This window comes from Barbus barbus (genome assembly GCF_936440315.1).
Source record: "Barbus barbus genome assembly, chromosome: 2".
NCBI classification, from domain to species: domain Eukaryota; kingdom Metazoa; phylum Chordata; class Actinopteri; order Cypriniformes; family Cyprinidae; genus Barbus; species Barbus barbus.
In genome coordinates this window covers 17,131,404-17,154,144 of record NC_136730.1, presented here as the reverse complement: position 1 = coordinate 17,154,144, position 22,741 = coordinate 17,131,404, and the positions used below count along the sequence as shown (strand labels likewise).

Here is a 22,741-nt window from a genome sequence, read left to right as displayed (position 1 = left end):
ACTTTCTGCCACGAGGTGGCGCTTTAGGAGCAAATTAATTTTGAAATGTGCAGCGCTCATATTTATTCAATGGCATCATCGCCTTTTTAAGTTTAATCCAGCTGTATCACGGTTCTTGTCTTTCCGTCACCAACTGTAAGACCTCTTGAAATTGGTATTAAGACTTTTCTTATACCATTTAACATATATTTAAACGGCCTTAAATTTTATACAACTAAATTGAGAGTTAAGGACCCGCAGAAGCCCTGTACTTTAAGGTAGCCCGTCAGGTAGGGCAGTGGTACATTTTGGTAGCCCAACTGGAAAACGCAATAGCCCCGGGACGTCGAGCTAGCGATTTTGCGAGCCCTGAATACAATGATTTGGATAGTACTTTCCTTACATACAATGCAGGTTAAAGAGCTTCACAGATTAGAATATAAAACCCTGTAACAAATCTTAAAAATTATAATGAGCCTATGACTTCATTATTGACTTTATTACTACATTCTTCATTTGATGAGATATCATAATATAGTTTATCAAACATTTGACTAGTAGTGTGAATGATCTGCTGAGACAGTCATGGAAAATTTGCAAAAGGAGTGAGACCAGGAGAGATTAAAAAATATATATATATATATATATGGTATTAAACTGACCTTGAGAAAGACAAACTTCTTTGATCTGGGAGCAAGGGACAGACTTTAACTCCAGTTCAAAGCTTGCCTACTCTAGACTCAACGACAACAAAAAAAGCCTGTTTGCTAACGTTCCTCCTTCTGGATGGAGGCCTACTCATTTTATTTCTGTTTGTTGAAACACAAGCGTCAACATGTATTAGCCCCACACAAACATGCTTTGAAGTTTGTTAGAGGTCACGCGCCCAAACAAAACCATGAGTCCCTGATCAAAACACAGAGAGAGACAACAGCAGAACCAATAGCAGAACTTCCACCTGCACGATTCACCTGGAGCCTTTTTGAAGTGTGTATGTGTGTGTGTGTGTGTGTGTGAGATGTGCCGACCTGCAGCTGTGTTTGTGCACGTGGCATTGTCAGTGTCAGACTGAGAGTTCTGATTGAGCCTCAGCCAACCTGATGAATCTCTTTCGAATCAACATGTAGCCTTCCAGATGGGCACAGTCACTGTCAGAACGGGCTATGATCCAGGCCTAAAGGTGGGGATGTTCAATTAAACTTCCAAACTTGAAATTCCATCCTTAAGCCCAAAAAACTCATTTGCATCCCAAAAGCCATAGGTAAGCATAAACTTATTTTAAAAACATAAAATATCTTAATGATTCTGAACTTTTGACCCATAGTGTGAATACGTATTTCTTTATTTCTTCATGCATTCATTCCTTCATGCATCAATTCACACTACACCTCAAAAGTCTGGAATCATTAAGATTTTATGTTTTTGAAAGAAGTCTCGTGTGTTCACCAAGGCAGCATTTAATTAATCAAAGATACTGTGAAAACAATAATATTTTGAAATATTATTACACTTTCAAATAACTTCCTTCTATTTTAATATAGATTCAAATACAATATATTCCTGTAAAGCTGTAAATCTGAATTCACATGATCACGTCACATGATCTTTCACAAATCATCTTAATATGCTGATTTGATTCCATAAACATTTCTTATTATTATAAATGTTGAAAACAGCTGTGCTGCTTACTATTTTTGTGGAACACATGATAATTTGTTTTTTCAGGATTCTTTGAAGAGAAAGTTCAAAAGAACAGCATTTATATCTAAATCTTTACTGTTGCTTATATATATATATATATTCCCAATCTTCTGCACATGCTGGGTTTAACAGCAAATGTGACAGTATGCATCAATCTACAGGTGGGAGCCGAAGGAAACGTGGTAGAAAGTGCGAAAGTGACTGGAGCGGGATATGATTTCGGTATCAATCACACTTTGTTCTTTTTGTCAGTGATGGTGCATCGTCCTCAGTGCGCCGTGGCCCGTTTCTCCGCTCCTGTCCTCATCGATCCATTTGCTTCAACAGCTCCTGAGCAAGCTCATCAATCTCTCTGTGTTTCTCTCCCAGACTGCAGGCCGCCGGCCACTATCAGGACATCACTTGTGTGGGAATGTGCAACAGCATGCAGACACACACTCACACACAGAAATGCAACACCCTTCTCAGATGGCCATATGTTGTGCATTTAACAAATAAGCCAACACATTGAGCCTCGCATGCAGGGATTACATGTCCGTTTCCTGGCACAATATCCTTTTCCCCTTGTTACTGGTTTAATTGACATGCTAAGCTCACTCTTTTACCCTTTTTCTCTCAATTCCTTTCCCTTCGGCATACCCCTCACCTCTAAAACAACTCTCTCTGCTCATATTCATCTCTCCCTCTTCACCGCTCTCTTTAAATCTTTCCTACTTTCAAGGCAGGAATGAGAGAGCAGGTGAGCGAGTGATTTACAGCGTCTATATGAAGAGAGCTTTGAATCACATCATAAATCTCTGGCTGCTCTAATGGCCGCTCATAAGGGCTCTGACCATAAGTGTCTGGATTTCCTCACACGCTACTTTAATAGAGCCTCAATAGCATGTTACACCAACACACACAGAACAACTTTCTCAGCACAGCCAATATATGACATAAGATCAAAAATCAAAACTGCATGGCAGCTATTGCGCAAATCCACGGTCATGCAGCACAGGATCTGATGGATATGACCTCTTTACCTCAGTGACACTACCTGGATTTATTGTAGGAAGAGGCTCAGATGCTTTGCAAACTGCTACCATACTTCATCCATCTCTCCAGTGCTGTACAGCAGAATCGGAGCTGATGCTGAGGTGTTGAGAAATGCTTATTGATAGGTTTGTGATTATTTGTCTGAGGTTAGTGTGCAGACAGAGCTCTCCTCCTCTCACCTTGTTCCTCTCAAACAGCTCACATTGGATGGTCTTGAGGTCGGTGTCCAGGGCGCTGGCAGCCTGCCTGCGTTTGCGTGCCAGCTGCTCCTCCAGGTCTTCCATCTGGGCGCGCAGCTTTTTGTTTTCCCTCTCCAGAGCCAGCTTTTCCGTCTCCAGACGCTCCCGACGACCCCACTCTGCTGCATTCTCCACCTGCAGACGTTCCATCTGCGCACACACACACAAATTCAGTAAGATGAGGAAAGAGAGAGAGACATAACACATTACAAAACAAAAAGTTAATGAGGACAATAATAAAGTAATTTGAATGTAAAGGCTTACTCCCAACATGAACAAATTTTTAGCACAACATTTTTGCATAATTAACTAAAAAAAACTAAATATTCATCGCTCCGTAACCCTTTATACTAAATGTAATGTTTACAGTGGTCTAATATTTTTTTCATGGAGCATAGGTGATTGGATTGGATTAGTTTATTTATCCATGTCTCTACCCTACAGGTTTGTGGTCAGTTTTTTTTAAGCTGAAAGAAGTCCTCTATGCTCACTAAGGCTGCATTTATTTGATTAAAAATACAATAAAAACGGTAATATTGTAAATTATTAACATTAAAATAACTTAAAAAAAAGTTTTCAAATATAGTTTAATCGTTCATGTAGGAATTTTCACCAATTTTTCATGCACAATGCTTCTATTTTCTTTTTTTTACTCTGTAAAATTCAGTACATTAATACATAAAATTACTCTTTGAAACCCACACAAAAAAATGTTTTATGATGTAGGTTTAGGTAACCAAACCAGCTTATTAAGCTGCTTTTGAAGAATTTGTATTGAAAGAAAGACTCTTCAAATACTTTTGACTGAATATACTGCAGTGTTCACAAGAAAACAGTTTTTTGTTGCACTTGGTCTAACTAAAACATACTAAAATGTCTGAAAACTAATGCAAATACTATGTGCAAAACTTGAAATACATAAAATATGAAGAGACAGCACATCCCTTGCGTATCAGGAAGGACTAATGCTGCATTAGCACACAGGACACCTATTAGCCCAGAGTGATGTTGAACTAAGTGAAGGGCTCTTTATGATTTCCCAGTTCTGAACTGCTGCTAAAAGTTTAATGGGAAACCATCTCTTCCAGATTCACCTTAAGTGCTGACTGACTTTCCTGGCATACCTCAAACTCTCTCCAGACTAACTAGTCATTAATATTTCTATAATGTCATTTGACTGCTGATACGAGGCAGTGCCTGTGAAATGCCTCGATTGCTGAGGGCAGAGATGAAGGGAGATCACAGTGGGGTTTTGGAGATGAGGGGATGCAGAGGACCCTTCAAAGTGCATAATGTCACTCTCTCCTGCCAGGTTCATCTCAGCAACACCCTGCCACTAACAGTGCATGCTGGGAATGTGTTAGAGCAGCGTTCTGTCATTACGCCAGCTTGACTAACAGAGGGACACGGTGCCTGGTGTCATGCTAGTCGAAACGCTGGAAGACAGCGGATGGATGTTTAAAGCCCTGAGGGTGTTTAGCTTTGATGTAGATGACAGCGTGTCCTGGGGTGACCCCTGACTGGCTGGGCCATGCAAAACAGTGCAGTATGGGTATGAAACAGAAAATGTACATGCGTTTCACCTCTGTACGGAGCTCTGCCAGTTTTTTGTCCATGCTAGTACGAGCCCCCAACTCATCCTCCAGATCTTCAGACATGCGGCCCAGCTCATCCTGATGCACCTCTTTCAAAAAGTTCAGCTGCGTGAGAGATCGAAAAGACAGAGAGTGTCAGCCTTTTATCTCGGAACTTCTGATCTTGAGTAAAACTCTCTTTCCTTTGCTTTGTTAGAGCTTATCTATGGTATTCAAATAAACTACTCAGTCTGACTACGCCAAACTATGCAATACTCTGAAGATGCCATTGGTATTCAAACGGATTTAACATTCTGATTGTGAATGAGTCTGGTTTTTAAACTCATTTCACAGTTGATGAAACTCTGTGAAACTCCGCTCATTTAATATGACTTGTACCAACATTCTGCGGCAATACGGTCTAGCACATTTGCCATTAAGGGAAAGGGGCACTACGGTCAAAGTCTGATCTCTCTACAGCGTCTCACACTCAGCGTACTGTGACTCAAACGCAGTGATTAACATTCGCTGCAGGTCGTGAGCTCACACAGCTGGGCTGGGGACAGGCAGCTCATCTATTAAACTACTGAGTGTGGTGCACACTCTCTTCCTACTCATCTCATGGTATTCATGCACATCCTTAGGGGTTGAGGTTATTAAAAATAGAAGCACATCATCTCTACTATATGCTTATGATGAGGTCTAGGTGTATGATGGTGAATCAGTCCCTTATTCTCTCTGTGGAAGGCTTGTATTGAGAGTGAAAGTTTCCCTGGGCCCAATCAGTGCGGCTGTCTTTCATTAAATTGCCTGACTGAAAGAAATCCTGAGAAGCAAAGTCTAATCATTCATGAACAATGCTAGACTGCCTCGATCATGGGTAACAACTGCCCCCTGGTGGTGCTCTATCAGAGATGCATCCGTTACAGCACCCTATACAATTTTAAATATTTATTTTATTTAGTATGGATATATTTGACTGAATTAATGCTCCTAATGATCTTAAAGAAGTTTGTGGTTAAATACTTGAATTTTGTTTTTTAAAAAAGCAAAAAAAACGCAAACACACATCATTATACAAATACAAGTTGTTATTTATGTATATTGTCAGCAAGAAATTTTGAAAGCCTTGACAGAATTCATGCTTATATACAATTAAACAAAATATAGATACAACGGGTTCATACAACTTACTAAAACTTATTACAGCAAATATACATTTTATTGATCAAATGTCACTGTAAAATTTATAAAATTCTATTTCAAATAAATGCTGTCCATTTAAACTTTACATTGATCAGAAAGAAAGAAAGAAAGATCACAGTAAATCTCTAAACATTAGTGGTTCTCAACTGGAAAATACTAATCAATCAAATTTTCAAATTTCAAAATTTCTTGAACATTTCTTGAGTACTGTTTAAAGGGAAATTACATTATAAAGTTAGAAGAAAGAGTGCAGAACTATTTCATAGTTTTGATGATTATCATTTTTTTTTTTTTCCACATTTTAGAAAAGTAGCAAACAAAGGGTAGGTGTTATTCTGCCTGTTATTATGTCTTTGAAGCACATAAGACTGTATTTGGAGGATATTATTAATAGGAGGTTATTCATAATTTTTTCTCCATGTAAATATCATATATCAATAAGCTATTCATAATTTCTCTACCTCATATTGCTGCTATTCAAATACCCTGTACAACTTTTTGCACATTATTTTTTGCACATTCCTCTCATTACTATTTGTCAACAACATACTGACCTGCACATTTATATTTATATTTTTTATCCTATCTTATCTTATTTTATCTTATCTTTTATTTTATGTTTGTACTTCTTCTTAATATTTGTATACTTTATAATTGCACTGTCCTTGGAGCGGACCTGACCTACATTTCACTGCTGGTTATACTCTGTATAATTGTGTATGTGACAAATAAAACTCTTGAATCTTGAATATTATAAGGCAAGAATATGACATCTGGAAGTGAAGGTGAAGTACTGGGTTTTGATGAACAGGCCACCAGAGCACTCAACCCAGTGCGCTCACCATGCATTCTTCCGACTGATTAAAGCTCTGACTATAAATTGCCCAGAGGAAATTTGACAAAAGGCCAAGGATTTCATGCTCTTTTAACATGGAAGTGCAGGAGATCAGTTCCTCATGAGAATATCACGTGTTAATGTTCCTGGCTTCAGCAATTGATCTGTTATTTGTAAATCAAACACGATCCACAAATAACAAATACAGCATTGAAGCCAGAATACTAATGCTGACAATTAAGGCTCGGCAATTGATGTCTTGACTTGATGCCCAAAAGCAAAAACAAATTGCTTAAAATACCATAATTCAATAAATGAAGCCAATAAGTTAAAAGTTCCACAGCCGCTACAAAGCTATTTGGCTTTGACTTGAATTTATTGCAGGTTCCAGAAGAATTATTTTCGTCATACACTATATGCATTAGAAAAAAAAACTTTTGACAATATTTAATATATCTCAATATTTATAACTTTATGCCTGCACAGAAATGAACCAAAAGGGTGATTTTTTGCAATCAGAGGAATTATAATTTCAATCTAACAGTCATTGTTACTCAGTAGATTCACAATATTTAATGCATATTATAAATCTAGTTAAAACTAATCAAGGCATGTTTTCCACACCATTTGTCATTACATTAACACAAGGTTATAATGTCGCTTGATTTTACATCAAAAAGTGGAAAAAAGATCTGCACACTCTTATTCCCTTTATTCAAAAATCTTTAAAATAGCAACGTTTCGGACCAAAGACCTTCATCAGGCAAACACATCCCCAGCAAAATCACTGCAAATATATGAGAAATATTCTACATATCATTCATCTCTAACAGGCACACCACTTTAAAACAGAGTCTGCCAGGAAAATAAAACTGGGGTTATGTTGCTCTGATTTAAGATGGTTCTTCATGGATGTGTTGCTTCTTGTATAGGTCTACCGAATAAGCTTCCTCACCTGTTTTAGGGCCTCTTGTTTGCTCTTGTTCAGTTCCTCATATTTGAGTTTCCATTGGCTCAGCTCCACCTCCAGCTTCTCAATGTTCTTAATGAGCGCGTGCTTATCCCTGACAGAGACACATGACATGTTTGACATGCACAACATAAATCATCATCATCGAGTCCAAACAGACTGTTCTCAAAAGATCTGGTCTACTGAGATGCCTCCAGTGGGTGATTTCTACAAAGTCAACATAGATGTATCCTTCACTGTATATCATCGTTGGTGAAGGATGCATCTGTGCTGACCCTGTCCTTTTTATGAGAAGCTCTAAAAGGCCTTTGATTTCATTTGTTGTGTTCTGGTCTGTTTCATGTAGGTGTGCGATATTGAAAAAAAAATGATATCTCGATTTTTTTTTTTTTTTTTCAATAACAATAATTAGACAATATATTGCAGAGTGTGTTATTGTGCAGATATCTGACTACTGTGGAGAGCTGTAGTTTGTGATATTATTCATATTCTGTGTGGTCAGTTCACATCAGTGAGTAATCAATCTTTTAAGTTTAAATAGATTTTTACCTTTAATAAAAGCAATTTTTTTCTAAAAGTGTACATCTTTTGAGTCAAACTGTTACATTTAATCAGTCAATTAAGATAATACACATTTAGGCTGCTACCAAACAAATGAAACCAGTATCACCAAAATGAATCTTTGCAGAAGTTGCATCTGAAGTAGCATTTAGATGTATTTACACACTATTTAATGCAGCTCAGAGGGACATTGAGTGCTATAACCAGTTACAAATGCATATTTTTTGACATTTTAAACAAACATTGAATACTGATATTTGAAATTATTTAAAAAAATGAAGATAGACTTTAACCACCAGTAGGTGGCAGAAAGTCACTGGTAATAAGTGAGTCATTGCGACTGAACCAAATCATTTAATGGTTGGTTCATTCAGGAATGAAGCACTGTCATGTTGCTCAAAGACGCAAAACAGTGCTATAGTTATTTGGAATTATTTTTGTCGGCGATATGGAGCAAAAACAGGTGTCTAAAACTTAAGCCTCTTAATATTAACTTATTGTTTATTGAACTGTTGTATAAAATCAATATCCCATTTGTAATCATGCGACGGCACTCTTCGTGTGATTTTTTTAACTATATGAAACGTAAATGTATACATATTCTGCCCCCGTATCTTGAAAATTTGCGATCATTCTTGATGCATTTTATTAGACTGACTCATGCAGTGAAAGAACACACCTTAAATGCACACGTGCACCGTTTAACCCGCTTCATCACCACGTAGGCTGACGTAAGTGTGCACTCCGTAGGTGTTTTGTTTGGTTTTTGCAAAATACTCGATATTGTCAAATTGCATATCGTTAAAACAACAATTACGATATTATCGCAGACGATATATATCGCACACCCCTAGTTTCATGCATGTATTGTTTCCACCTGGACCATGATCTCTTACTCTCGTTCTTTCAGCAGGACTTTCTGGGACTCATCCAGGCGTAGCTGGAGAGCATTGAGCTTGCTAGAGTCCTCCTCCAGGGCAGCCAGATCCTCCCACAGCAGTCTGCTCCGGTCCTGCCGACTGAGAACTGAGCGCAAGCTACTGGCACTGCGAATGTCCCAAGAGTCTGGAGCCTCTGACTTTGCCCTGAGAAGAGCCTCCAATAACTCCAACTCCTGACACAAAGAAAAAAAGAGAGTATTGTTAAAAATACAGGGGAGACAAAAAGTTAATATAGATTTAAATACTGTTCTCTACTACATTTTTTTTTTTTTAGATTTGTTTGACACTTTTTACTTTTCTAAATAAACTAACTGTAAATTGTATTTATTTATTGCCTATTTAACACCATGCCAGCATCATGGCTACTTTCATGGCAATCTCTGAATAAATTATACAAGGTATACAATTAACTAACTGTAACTACGATGTGTTTTTCTTCTTAAAGTGTAACTGACACTTAATCAATCAAACGATCAATATATATTGACATAAAATTTTGCATCACTTGAAATCTATGTTGGAGGGGGGAGGGGCACAAATTAATTTGCTACTAGGCAGCAGCTGGTCAAAAGATGGCAATAAGGAGAGGTTGCGTGACATGCCTTCATCCTCAAAGACCATAAACAAAATTACATAAAGAAAGCTGAACCCAGACTAAAACATTTAGGAGTTCTCCTACAAACAAGGATAAACAATGAGAGCCTAATATTTTAACTTAAAATTACATAAAGATTTTAAAGAACATTTGTGTTTAGTTTTGTAAGATAAACAATTCTCATACTGTGTTGACTTGCAAGTCGACGTCCAATGTAAAAGCTAGCTTGTGAAGCGAAACCAGCTGAGAACTGCTGCCATAGTCAATGTTCCAAGACAAAGAAAACAAATGAAAAACATAAACAACAAGACTTATGTTTTCTTTTTTCTCCTTATTAAACCAAACCACCGAAGAGGCATTTTCTCTATCACCCACGTAACAAATATCACATTGCACCTGTCCCTTATTTCCTGTGTGCATGAACGAAATTCACAAGCTCTTTGGAGGAGTAATAAAAAACGGCTTTACAGTTCAATGCACCATCCTTCCTCTTTCCTTCCTACACACAGTAGGGATTACATATCAAAGACATGGGCCTCAGGAGACAGACATGAGACACTAATGCTGCGATCCCAGAACGGCCACAGTTGAGTAACATTCGAGTAACTATGAGATAAAAGCGCAATAACATCTCCCTCCCTGCCACCAGAGGGAACCAAACACATACTAATACAGAGAGAATTCTACATGTGGAAGCACTCAGCATGCCTGTGTGTGGAAACAGATCAGGAAATGGGATGGTATCAAACAATCCAGTGAGAGTCAGACTACGCTAACTATTATTTGTTTACTTAGCTAAGATTGAATGAGGACACCTGATACTACTTGAAAAGGTGGATATTTCTGTGCTGAATTATACAAAAAAGCCCAAACCAGTTTTGCTCTCAGCAGGTAATTGTCACTGTTCACAGGAGTCTGAGAGTCTTTAGCTATCTAGGCTACCCCCTGTTGATAGCCGTGCAGAAATATGCATCCATCATACTCGAGACTCTGAAGGTCAAGTTTGACACTGACATTAATTCTTTGTTGCCTCTCTCTGCTGGTGCGCTGTCTTCACATCTATTTGCCAACCAAAAAAAAGAGGTGCATGCTAATGCGCACAGCAGACTAAACCACATTAGTGTGAGGGGTAATAATTCTCTTGAAAGATTAGTTAAAAATGCATTAAGGAAATAACAGACATGCTCAAGCGAGTCTAGGAATGAAAAAGGGGTTTCTGGGTAGTGGGAACTGCTGCAGTACCCCTGGCTGTGGCCCCACGGGAGAGGGGTGGTTCTAATAATAGGACAAAAAAATGAAACCAGCACACAAGCAAAAAGCACAGAATCAGGTAATGAAATCACAAGGAGATGCACTGAACCAGGTCTGTGGCTGAACTATTTACAACTGTCTACCTGTGTCCAGAGTGAACAGCCTCGGTTATTCTGTAGGTTTGTTGTGTGGTTTGAGCATCTAGCTTTTAATTTTTGTTACAAAAATAATGTATAATTTTAAAATGGTATCATTCTAACAAGTTTTCACATATTATATTAGAAAGCGTTTTCTCACTAGCACTTTTAGTGCGTACAGGGGTTAATTTGATGTCAGACTTGGGTTCGTTTAGATGATGTGAATGTCATTTCACGAATATGGGTGTGCATCCACAAAAAAGTGACCTGAGGTATCTGAGAACTTTAGTACAGTTCACTGCTGCTATGTTCACAGTCATACTCCATTGCAGAAGTGAAACGCAAAGTATGATGTGTGTGCGCGCTCACCTTATTAACAATTAACAATTTGAAAATACTATTATAGCCAATGAGATATGGATGAGGGTCTTATAAAATGCCTCGATTTGATGTTAGGAGATGTGGTTTCTTAGGTCAAAATGAAAGAGAAAGGACACAATTTTAGGCTCAGATTGCTAGGTTTTGGTTATGTTAATGCAAAAATCTTTACAAGTGAATTACTGAAATTACTTTTTCTACTGAGTCCTTTGCCACTCTAAGAAACCCTGCTGAGACTTGCATTCTTTTTTTTGCTCCATTTAGCCGTTTTTGAGTGTCCGTTTGAGTTCAGGTGAATTACCAGGCAACCCACCAACTAGTCTTTCCTGAAAATATGCAGTTTTACGCTCACCTTTTGCTTGTCTGGTTTGTCAGTGTCTACATCTCTCACAGGTTCCTGCTCTGGAGAGCCTGGGCCATCTCTCACGTTCTCCTCATCCTGATTGTCCTGCTTGATGTCTGGTTCCCGTGGCTGGTTGGAGTGTGTGGAGACAGTTGAGGAGTTGGATGCTGGTGCAGTGGAAGCGTTCGCTGGGGAGCTCTGTTCAGCTCGGACTCTTTGGGCCTCTAGGCGCAGTTGTTCATTTTCGGCCGCTAGCTCTTGACGCTCTCGCCGTGCCCCCGTCAGCTCTTTGGTAAGGGCATCCAGACGTTGTCTCAGCTGCCTGACCTCATCCCGCGCCCTGTTGCGTTCGGCCCGCACTTTACTCCACTTCTCCCTCCAGTTGGCCGTGCAGTCTGACCACCAGCGCATCGTCTTTTCCATCTGAGCCGCCCGTGCCCGAGCCTCCTCCAGCTCACGCAGGCGCAGTTCCTCGCGGCTCTCCCAGTCCCCGCCGCCATCGCAGCTCAGCCCTGGAGACAGCGGCAGAGGAGGGCTGGAACTGGGCGTTCCCCCTGACGGGCTGGGCGTGTGGGTCAGGCTGTCTGGAGAACGCACCCGATCCGGGCCCAAGCCCAGGCCGCATAACAAGCCCGCCCCAGACTTGGCGGACTCTGTCAAGTGGGGACTGGGTGTGTGGTTCATCACTGAGCCAATGATGAGTCCAGGGAAAGAGAAGATAGTGGTCAGGAAGATCTGATCAGGAAGCCATGATCCACATCAGCATGATGGTTCTCTGTGAAGCAAGAAAAGAGGGGTTTAGAAAAAAAAGAAAAAAAAAAAAAAAAGAGAAACTTCAAAATCCTTGAACGGTCACAAAACATTATAAGGATCAATGACAATAAGAGTGTCTGTGGGGAAACTTTTTTTTTTTCTTTTTAAGAATTTTCTTTTTCACTATGACATCAGTTTAACCCTGGCATTTTTTATTTTATGAGGAATAAAAAACTTAAATAAAATAACAGATAGGACAAAAACTGAGCCAAGACTTCTCTGAAAACCAGAATACATATAAAGTCAGTAGATGACAAAGACATACAGGAGCAATGAGAGCAAACAAGAGAAAAAGAACTGTCAACATGTCAGTGCAATATGGCCAATGACATTGACGTTGTTAAACAATCCAAACCACACCATGACAACCCAGTACAGTTTTGATTTACAAGTGCTCTCTCTTTCTCACACTCCCACACCAAGGTCAAAAGGCGTCAGTAAGAGCAGCCAGCATCTCTCATCAGCCCTACAGCTTATGGGAGTAGGACTTTGTGTTTGTATATGTAAAAAGTGTGAGGCTGTTTTTCATAGTGTGCTGGCTTTGGTGAACAAGGATTAGATGTACTATATTTTTTTAAAGCAGCCCTCTATGTGACCTATAAGACAACTGAGCATGTCGTCTGTCAAAAAAGCCAAAAAGTGTCTCTACGAAACCATCACGTGACAGACAAAATGTGCTTTACAATTTAGGTGTATGTACTATTACAAGCAGACATGACCAGTAATCATTTATCCAGTCTGTTCCAGACTTAAAGAAATGTTGTCATTGTTTGACATAAAATGGAAGTCTATGAAAATGAGGAATCAAATTTGTAAAGCAAAATATAATGGACTGAACATTTTAGGAAATCTGAAAACTTCTGGAACTGAATTTTGGAAGGTAAATATTTTATGGAATTTTTTAAATAACAAAATTATATGTGAGATGCTTAAATATACAAACATGTAAAATTGCAGCCCCCAAAAAAGCAAGTTCTCTGAATGTTTTTTTTCCATCTTCATAGTTCCAAACCATTGCATGTTTATTTTAGTACGAAAGAATTTTGTCATTAATATACAAACCCGATTCCAAAAAAGTTGGGACACTGTACAAATTACGAAAAAAAAAGGAATGCAATCATTTACAAATCTCAAACTTATGTTATCTATATTCTATTGTGAATAAAATATCAAATGTTGAAAGTGAGACATTTTGAAATGTCATGCCAAATATTGGCTCATTTTGGATTTCATGAGAGCTACACATTCCAAAAAAGTTGGGACAGGTAGCAATAAGAGGCCGGAAAAGTTAAATGTACATATAAGGAACAGCTGGAGGACCAATTTGCAACTTATTAGGTCAATTGGCAACATGATTGGGTATAAAAAGTCAAGATGGCAAGAGGATCACCAACTCCCCCAATGCTGCGGCGAAAAATAGTGGAGCAATATCAGAAAGGAGTTTCTCAGAGAAAAATTGCAAAGAGTTTGAAGTTATCATCATCTACAGTGCATAATATCATCCAAAGATTCAGAGAATCTGGAACAATCTCTGTGCGTAAGGGTCAAGGCCAGAAAACCATACTGGATGCCGTGATCTTCGGGCCCTTAGACGGCACTGCATCACATACAGGAATGCTACTGTATGTATGTAATGGAAATCACAACATGGGCTCAGGAATACTTCCAGAAAACATTGTCGGTGAACACAATCCACCGTGCCATTCGCCGTTGCCGGCTAAAACTCTATAGGTCAAAAAAGAAGCCATATCTAAACATGATCCAGAAGCGCAGGCGTTTTCTCTGGGCCAAGGCTTATTTAAAATGGACTGTGGCAAAGTGGAAAACTGTTCTGTGGTCAGACGAATCAAAATTTGAAGTTCTTTTTGGAAAATTGGGACGCCATGTCATCCGGACTAAAGAGGACAAGGACAACCCAAGTTGTTATCAGCGCTCAGTTCAGAAGCCTGCATCTCTGATGGTATGGGGCTGCATGAGTGCGTGTGGCATGGGCAGCTTATACATCTGGAAAGGCACCATCAATGCTGAAAGGTATATCCAAGTTCTAGAACAACATATGCTCCCATCCAGACGTTGTCTCTTTCAGGGAAGACCTTGCATTTTCCAACATGACAATGCCAGACCACATACTGCATCAATTACAACATCATGGCTGCGTAGAAGGAGGATCCGGGTACTGAAATGGCCAGCCTGCAGTCCAGATCTTTCACCCATAGAAAACATTTGGCGCATCATAAAGAGGAAGATGCGACAAAGAAGACCTAAGACAGTTGAGCAACTAGAAGCCTGTATTAGACAAGAATGGGACAACATTCCTATTCCTAAACTTGAGCAACTTGTCTCCTCAGTCCCCAGACGTTTGCAGACTGTTATAAAAAGAAGAGGGGATGCCACACAGTGAAAAACATGGCCTTGTCCCAACTTTTTTGAGATGTGTTGATGCCATGAAATTTAAAATAAACTTATTTTTCCCTTAAAATGATACATTTTCTCAGTTTGAACATTTGATATGTCATCTATGTTGTATTCTGAATAATATATTGAAATTTGAAACTTCCACATCATTGCATTCTGTTTTTATTCACAATTTGTACAGAGTCCCAACTTTTTTGGAATCGGGTTTGTACTTCCATATATATGGTACATGCGAGTTATTTTTTTTTCTCTACATAAACAGTCCCTTCTTGTATTGTGATAAAGTCTTTACATGTTCATGACAGAATTTTTGATAAAACTTTGCTTAAACAACGTCAGTAGGAGATTTTATCTTAGCAGTTTAACAAAAACCATGTATAATGTTTAGTTTTTTTTTTTTTACCTAAACTAAACATTTATTTTGGTACGAAGTCTACCTTCATAGATTTCCCTTATAGAAGCACTACAGTAAACTGTGGCACTAAGCACACACACATACGCCACTATTCAAACCCAGAGGAGGTTTATGGGTGGGGCCTGTGGCTTTGGGAACTGCCGACTTGTGCATTAGAACATAACGGGGCAAGAAACAGAGGCTCCTCATAAAACACTACTCATACAAAAGCCCCCTTTTTATCAACTCAGCTGGAAATTATTTTTTGAGACTATTAGGTTTTCTGCAAGCAGGGCGGGTGCACAAGGGTTTTGGTGGCAAACAACAGCAACTGCTGCCACTGTGGTTCAACAGAACAATAAATCAGTATCCTGGATCAACATATCACCCCATGCTACATGGTTTAGTCTATATGTCTCTTTTGTGAAATTCAGCTGACATATTGGAGGCAAAGCAATGACTGAAACAGGATTTAAAAAAAAGTGCTAGTGAGAGAACAGAAGAGGCAGAAAATTAATTAGATCCAGAGGCTTTCACGGGAGATCCTGATTAACCTTAAATGATGCAATCTGAGCAGCATCTCCAGTAGAAACATGAGCAGCATGGAGAGACATGTGGATGAAGAGAAAGAGGTGAGGAAAGAGTGAGAGCGGGGAAAATGTGTAACTGGAGCCACTGCAATACTGCTGACAGCTAGAAGAAAGAGCAGTTGATTTCAAAAGAAGAGCAAAAACTTGCCGAAAAGTGATAGATTTGGTTGAAGGTTGAGGCTTGCCTTTTGTCTAAAGCAAAAAAAGTCAATTTATTCCATCCTTGGGAGGATTTCATTAATACATCTTTGACAATAGGGGGAAAAAAAAGCATGCTTTCAATACACAGACACACACACAGACACACAAACACACTTGCAAGTTCAACAACAACAACAAAATCTTAAACATTAACAGAGGATTCTCTCTCTCCACATACAGCTAAAAAGCCAGCATGGGTTTGATGCTGGTCTAGCAAAACATGGCTGATAAAGCTGGTTGGCAGAGGTTTATCTTGCTAGTCAAGCTTGTTAAGTCTGGTGGGGACACCAGTATCATATGCTACAGACTTCAAACCACAATATATGCAGGACAGTTTTAACAAAGAAGTAAAAGTCTATGACATGAAGGTCATTTTACTTTATTGAACATTGCTGTTCAAAATTCAGATACACTCAAGCACTTGGCTAAATTGAGCAAGACTTGTCTAACATATAAACACATCATATTTAAAGCAAAACTACAAAGCCAGAGGTTAATTATGAACTGCATTATAGGATTGAATGGTTTCCATCCTGCCACAACTATTTTCCCCAAAAACTGCTCCTATAGGCTAGTGTATACCCTCAACAGGAAATCTTAAAGCCACAAATTTGCTGCCATCAGTCTGATTCACTATTGAACCAAGTTGACTCTTCACTGCCAAAGAAACATCTGGAAGCTCACAGTACCCTTTACCAAAACAGAACAAGGCTGACAGGCATAATGGAGTGTATACAAAGACTAGTTCATCTTAAGCATGAAGAAATCGATTAGAATCTTTGCCAAGACAAAATACTTTAAACAGAGGCAATAAAGACAGAAACTGCAAGACAAAAGATGATCTTTGAGAGAAAGCATGAAAAATGAGGAATAAGCCAAAGAAAACAGCTCTATTATGCTTGGCATTTCAAGGCAAATTGTTAAAACAATGTGCAGTTGTTCTTCAGCAAAAATAGCATTTTTTTTTTAATTGATCAAATGTGAGATCTGCAAGACCACGGGCCTGTTTAGAAGTTGCAAGCACATAATGGCAATTCAAAAGTGTGTATATCTTCTCCCATATATACATATCAGTATTTATTTAATAAAAAAAATAAATAAATAAATAAATTCTGAAAAAGCTGTATTCATCAACCACACATTTTACCTGGTATAAGTGATTTGGCAACTCCATTGTCAGGGTAATGAACTAAATAACAAAATTACTTTTACGTTTATGATTTTCCTAGGTTCCAAGGAAGTATCACATGCCTGGATGGCAAAATGCACAGAATATGTAAACTACATGCAGATGAGGTTATGCGTAATAAAACCAGTGTTGTTAAGCTTCATGCATGGTCATTTTGGAGAAGACAGTTGAAACTTGTGCATATACCATCTGTGATTTATAACATGAAGCAGGCTCTTGTATACGTATGGGTTAATAAATCTGAAATCTTGTGCACGTAAACAAAAATCGCAGTTTGTGTGTATGCATACTTCTAGGATGAAATCTATGCAAAGTTTTATACACGAGGCCCCAGAACGGTCATTGCCATTATATCACAGGAAAGTTACAAGAACATTTCAAACAACAGACCACACACCACGGAGCAACATCTCATCTCTCCAAACTCAGCAAGCAATGAATTACAAAACTGAAGAGCTCTTCAATGCAGGATATAAATAACCCCCATGTCTAAAACACTATCCATTTGTGTTTTTCCCAGTGCCTCTGCAGGAGATGGAGGAACTCAAGGGCAAACTGAGATACGGTGTCACTCACAGGAGCCAGTGAAAGTGAAAACTGATCTGACGGCTGCAGCCCATTTTACTACAGAGGCCCTACTGTCACCTTCTGACACAAAGCCAGGAGCACAATTCTTTTGTTCGCTGGTTCATCAGCTATGCTTGTCAAAGTAGAGCTTCAGGAGAAATTGTCCATTAGGGAAAAAACTGTTAAGAGTCAGTGAAACTCAGCAGGGAGTGAGTAATGTTTCAGAGATCTTAAAACACTGAAAAACATGACAAGGAGAAACTAAAATGTCAATACAAATATCCAAGAGAAGGATTATTTTTGAGCACAGCGTGTTAATATAAATTTGAGTGATCTGAGAGTGAAAGCACACCTTTGTTGCAACCTGTGATCCTTGTGGTTTTCAGAAGAATTTGCCCCTAAAGGAAGAGGAAGTTTGTCTGCTTGTAGTGCATGTGGTCTCAAACCGCAGACTGTGAAAGTGACAACAATCATTTTGCGTTCCACATTAGAGCAGAAGATCTTGATAAAAGATCTTCTGCTGTCTTGGATGAAAGCGTTCCTGCCAAGTGTAAATAAGCAAATTTTAAAAACTGCTTATCTCTACAGCCAAGTAAATTTTCTGAAAAGTTACAGACAGCCAAACTGTTGTGATATTGTAAACAGACGGTAAGCACATACAATATGCCATATAGACAGCAGAAAACAAGCTGAGAAGACAGGGTTGAAGGATACAGTCTGTGTTTTGATATAAAATATCCTAAGAGGAACTGCCAAACTGATTCTCGAGGGCATCTGAATTATGAATGTTACGTTAATATATCTGTCAAGTTTTAGTATGCTTTAAATATTCATGTTTAATAAAAGTAAGTTCTTGAGACCAAATAGTCAGCCAGCCGAGGTCGCTGTTTACTTTAAATCACCAAACCACTGGCCACGACCCATACCGCAAGCATAATAATACTTGCTAAAAAAAGAAAAGAGGCATCAACTGCAACATAATTTTCTGTGCTCTGCAAGTTTAACTTGAACAGTTAGCGATTCAGTTAGATAGAACAATAAATGTCCTGTAAATTCAAAAGAAATCCATTATTTTCTCGACAGAGGTTTACAGAGAAATGAGAGAAAGAGTAAACAGGTTAAACTTTCCTTTCTCAGGCTTGTCATTACCTCACACTGTTATATGGCTGATTAAATTTGAATGATTCACACACCAGAAACGGGTAGACAAGCCAAAAATGTCACATACTAAAAACAACAATTACAGCGCCTCCAGGCATATTTGCTGTCGAGACTGATTTCAGCGTCTCAGAGCTGGCAGAAGGGCATCTACTTAACCTATGCAAAGAAACACCAGTATGACATCAAGACCAGTGACTGACTGCGCCTGCAAGTCACACATTGATCAAAACCATTAAAATGTCATAAAATATGTTTATACTGCTAATAAAACAGTGCATTATCCAGTATAACAGCATTTCAATCAATGTTTAATCACTTCTACACAGAATCTTGAAATAAACATTCAAATGCACACATGGTGTGATTCTTCCGGATGTAGGTTTCTGTTTACATGGCACTAAAACCAAGAAAAACGAAACTAAAATAAATCACAGTTGATGTTTGAAATGTGAACATATGTTTTGTAGCAACACTAAATACACACACTACTATCCGCATGAAATCTACAGGTCATGCATAATGCTGGGGTCAGCTGTGGTTAATACATTTTGTCTGAGAAATGGGTAACATATGTGTCTCCATATTTTAAGTCTGGAACAGAAAATTATTTGGACACCTTTATGGTAAAGCAAATTTCACTTAAGTACAGATAGCATCTCCGAGGGCATCAACAGATGAGCATTGAGCTTTTTCTTGTTTTGCGGTTTTACCTGCTGATAGCATCATAGCAATAAGCTGATTATTTTTCCTATGATATGGCAAATAACATAAAAATTATTTTTTAATGGGATCACAACATTATAATCTACATTATGAAAAATGTATGCATTTTGAGATGAGCTACAGACCAAGTAAAATGGACAATTAAATACATTTTGAATACAAAAAAAACAACAACTCTAATACACTCACATGCACAATACAAATAAAGGCAGCATCGGCATTCATAAGAAAAACTAAATAAGAGATGTCAATTCACTGACTGAGTGGGACATCAGGAAAAGGTTCATTAAGGGGTCAGCCAAGCCTGTCACACACTTACACAGGCCTCTTCTGAAAATAATCACTAGTAACTTGATCAAAGCCAGTATCCCAAGAGGAATTTAATGGATCTGGGTGTTAAAAGGTCTTACATACAGAGGAGCATGTAATAGAGGGAATGATGAAGTTAAAGCAGCCAGAGAGAGAGATAAAGTAAGAACTGGTGATATGTCACAGAGAAGTGCTCATTTGAGGGTTTTAAGCATTAATATGTTAATCTCTTCATCAACTCATATAACAAGGCATGAAACGACAATAATAAACACTCCAAATCCCGCATGAGCAGCTTATGAAGTCGAGGTCAGGTCTGCAACCATGTATCAACCAAAACAAGATTTGACTCATGCAAAACACTGAACAAGTGAGCTGAATAGAGCTACTGGGAAGAAGATTATGGAAGCCCATTACTGCCTTAGAGGATGAAGGTAATTGTAATTTTATGTCTCCCAAATGTCACTTTAACTCTCAACTTTATATTTCACAACGTGACTTTAAATCTCACAACGTGACTTCACTTGTTACATTTCTCTCTAGGTTAACTTTTTTTTGCTTTAGGCACAAAAATTCTAAGACATTGAAATGAGGGAGGGAAAACAGGAAGCAAAAGTAGGACAAAGACAGAAGGTGATGAAAAGTTGAGGGAGAAGCAGCAACAGGGCACATACCATGCAGAAACGGAGGAAATACGGACGAGACAAGACAGGGTTATGCTTAAACTTGTGATTTCACAGTATGATGACATCATAGCCAATGTTGAGGGGCTTATAGTAATGCACAAAAATGACACATTCATCATGATACATATACATCACCATAATGCCAATTTATCTTGCAAGTATTAATCACAACAAGCTATAAAATGCAGTCACGTTTCTTTACATAATAGTGTCTCAATTTTCCAATGTATAAGACTTCAGCCTTTCATTTAATTGGAAAAGAAAACTATCATGATGCAAACTGCCCAGGGGTCTCGAGGAAAACTGACACAATGTATGACAGTGTCAATCATCCACTTGAGTGGGTTTAATGAAGGAAGGTGCAAAATTTGCCAAGGGCACAAAAATGACTGAAACCCCCCAACCAGCAGCTCTTCTTCATCCTTACACCAGGGGGCGATGTGAGGAGCAAACTGCAGATTAATGCATAATAATTAAAGAATATTTAACGTGACTAAATCTCTTTTATCTTATGCACTCAAAGGAAGCCTTCGCCTGGGGAGGACTAATCGCCTGAAATAATGCATTCAGCAGGATTAGCAGATAATGGCAGAGGAGATCACTTCAATAACCGTTGTCATTTAAGGCTTAACTGTTTTCAATGCACTTTGTCTTGCACATAATACAAGGTTCATGAAAGAAAAGTACAGCAGGGTCAAATGATGTGATGCTCTATTTTTTTGCACTGGTAATAAAAAAAAAAAAAAAGTGAAATTAGACTTTAAATACCTTATCTAAGAAACATGTTTTCAATTTCTGAATTAAAAATCATTCCGATATTTACCAGGGGACAAAGTAAAAAATGTCAGTGTGATGCAACTGTCCTGACACCCTGCTACCATATTGAGGACCCCCAGAGACCCCCTTGACTGAGCATCAAAGTCAAAAATTAAATATTTAAATGACAATTTTTTTTTACAAATCTTGTCATTAAATATTTAATTTTTTATCATGCAGTGCGACTCCCCAAAAACGTATTTACTTTTCAAAAAATATATTTGTGAAATAAAAAATAAACTTATTTAAACATATTTTTTAAAAATGATTAAGATGTGGACACAAATATTATATTACTTTGCCTAATGGTTACAAATCATGACATTTTAGGGTCATTAAAAATTAATAAAATTTTCAAAACCAGATACAACATTAAAGGGGTGGCTGACTGTTTTTTTCTAGGCTTGATTGTGTTTATGGGGTGCAGTCTAATATAACGCTTCGTTTTTTAAAAACGCATTATTTTCCACATAATTTACCTTTATTCCCTTCTCTGATAAACGCACTGATCATTTCCTGGTTTTATGAAGCCCCTCCCTCAGAAATAAGCAACGGGCTCAGATTGGTTAGCTGGTCCAGTGTGTTGTGATTGGCTAAACCACCTCTAGTGCGCGAATGTCCCGCCCCTCAGCCCAGCGGCATGTGCTCCGGTTTTATTGTAAACAATGTTGTCGTCTATCTTGCTTATCAATTTGAGCCTGATTGAGAAGCAGAGGATTTTAGTGAAGAGGATCGTGCAGAAACTGTGCAAGCACGGTTCTAAATGGTAGGCCTAAGTTTTTTGTTTGTTGTTGTCTCATACTTTTATATATGCTGTTATTTGTAAATGCTACCATGTTAGCTTTTAATATACGGTTTTATTCTGATCAAAGCTTTAATACAATATGCGTCCATGTATAATGCTTCTCATTGCTATGTGAAAATAAGTGTATTCACAGAGCTGATGACCTGAATATGAGAGAGAGAGAGAGAGAGAGAGAGAGAGAGAGAGAGAGAGAGAGAGAGAGAGAGAGAGAGAGAGAGAGAGAGAGAGAGAGAGAGAGAGAGAGAGAGAGAGAGAGAGAGAGAGAGAGAGAGAGAGAGAGAGAGAGAGAGAGAGAGAGAGAGATGCAGAGCAGAAAGACGCGAGCAA

At 38.5% G+C, this 22,741-nt stretch overlaps 1 protein-coding gene across 1 annotated transcript in view; it reads right to left on the bottom strand.

Annotated features, from left to right (window-relative positions):
* Positions 1 to 22,741, bottom strand: part of LOC306879958 (coiled-coil domain-containing protein 102A) — a 70,557-nt gene that overhangs the window by 25,688 nt on the left and 22,128 nt on the right. Inside the window, exons 2-6 of the mRNA XM_079433187.1 lie at positions 11,755 to 12,520; positions 8,997 to 9,214; positions 7,525 to 7,633; positions 4,538 to 4,654; positions 2,895 to 3,104 (exon numbers count right to left, since the gene is read on the bottom strand). Of these exons, the coding sequence (XP_079289313.1) occupies positions 2,895 to 3,104; positions 4,538 to 4,654; positions 7,525 to 7,633; positions 8,997 to 9,214; positions 11,755 to 12,429 (1,329 nt within the window). The 5' untranslated portion in view covers positions 12,430 to 12,520. The remainder of the gene's footprint in view (positions 1 to 2,894; positions 3,105 to 4,537; positions 4,655 to 7,524; positions 7,634 to 8,996; positions 9,215 to 11,754; positions 12,521 to 22,741) is intronic.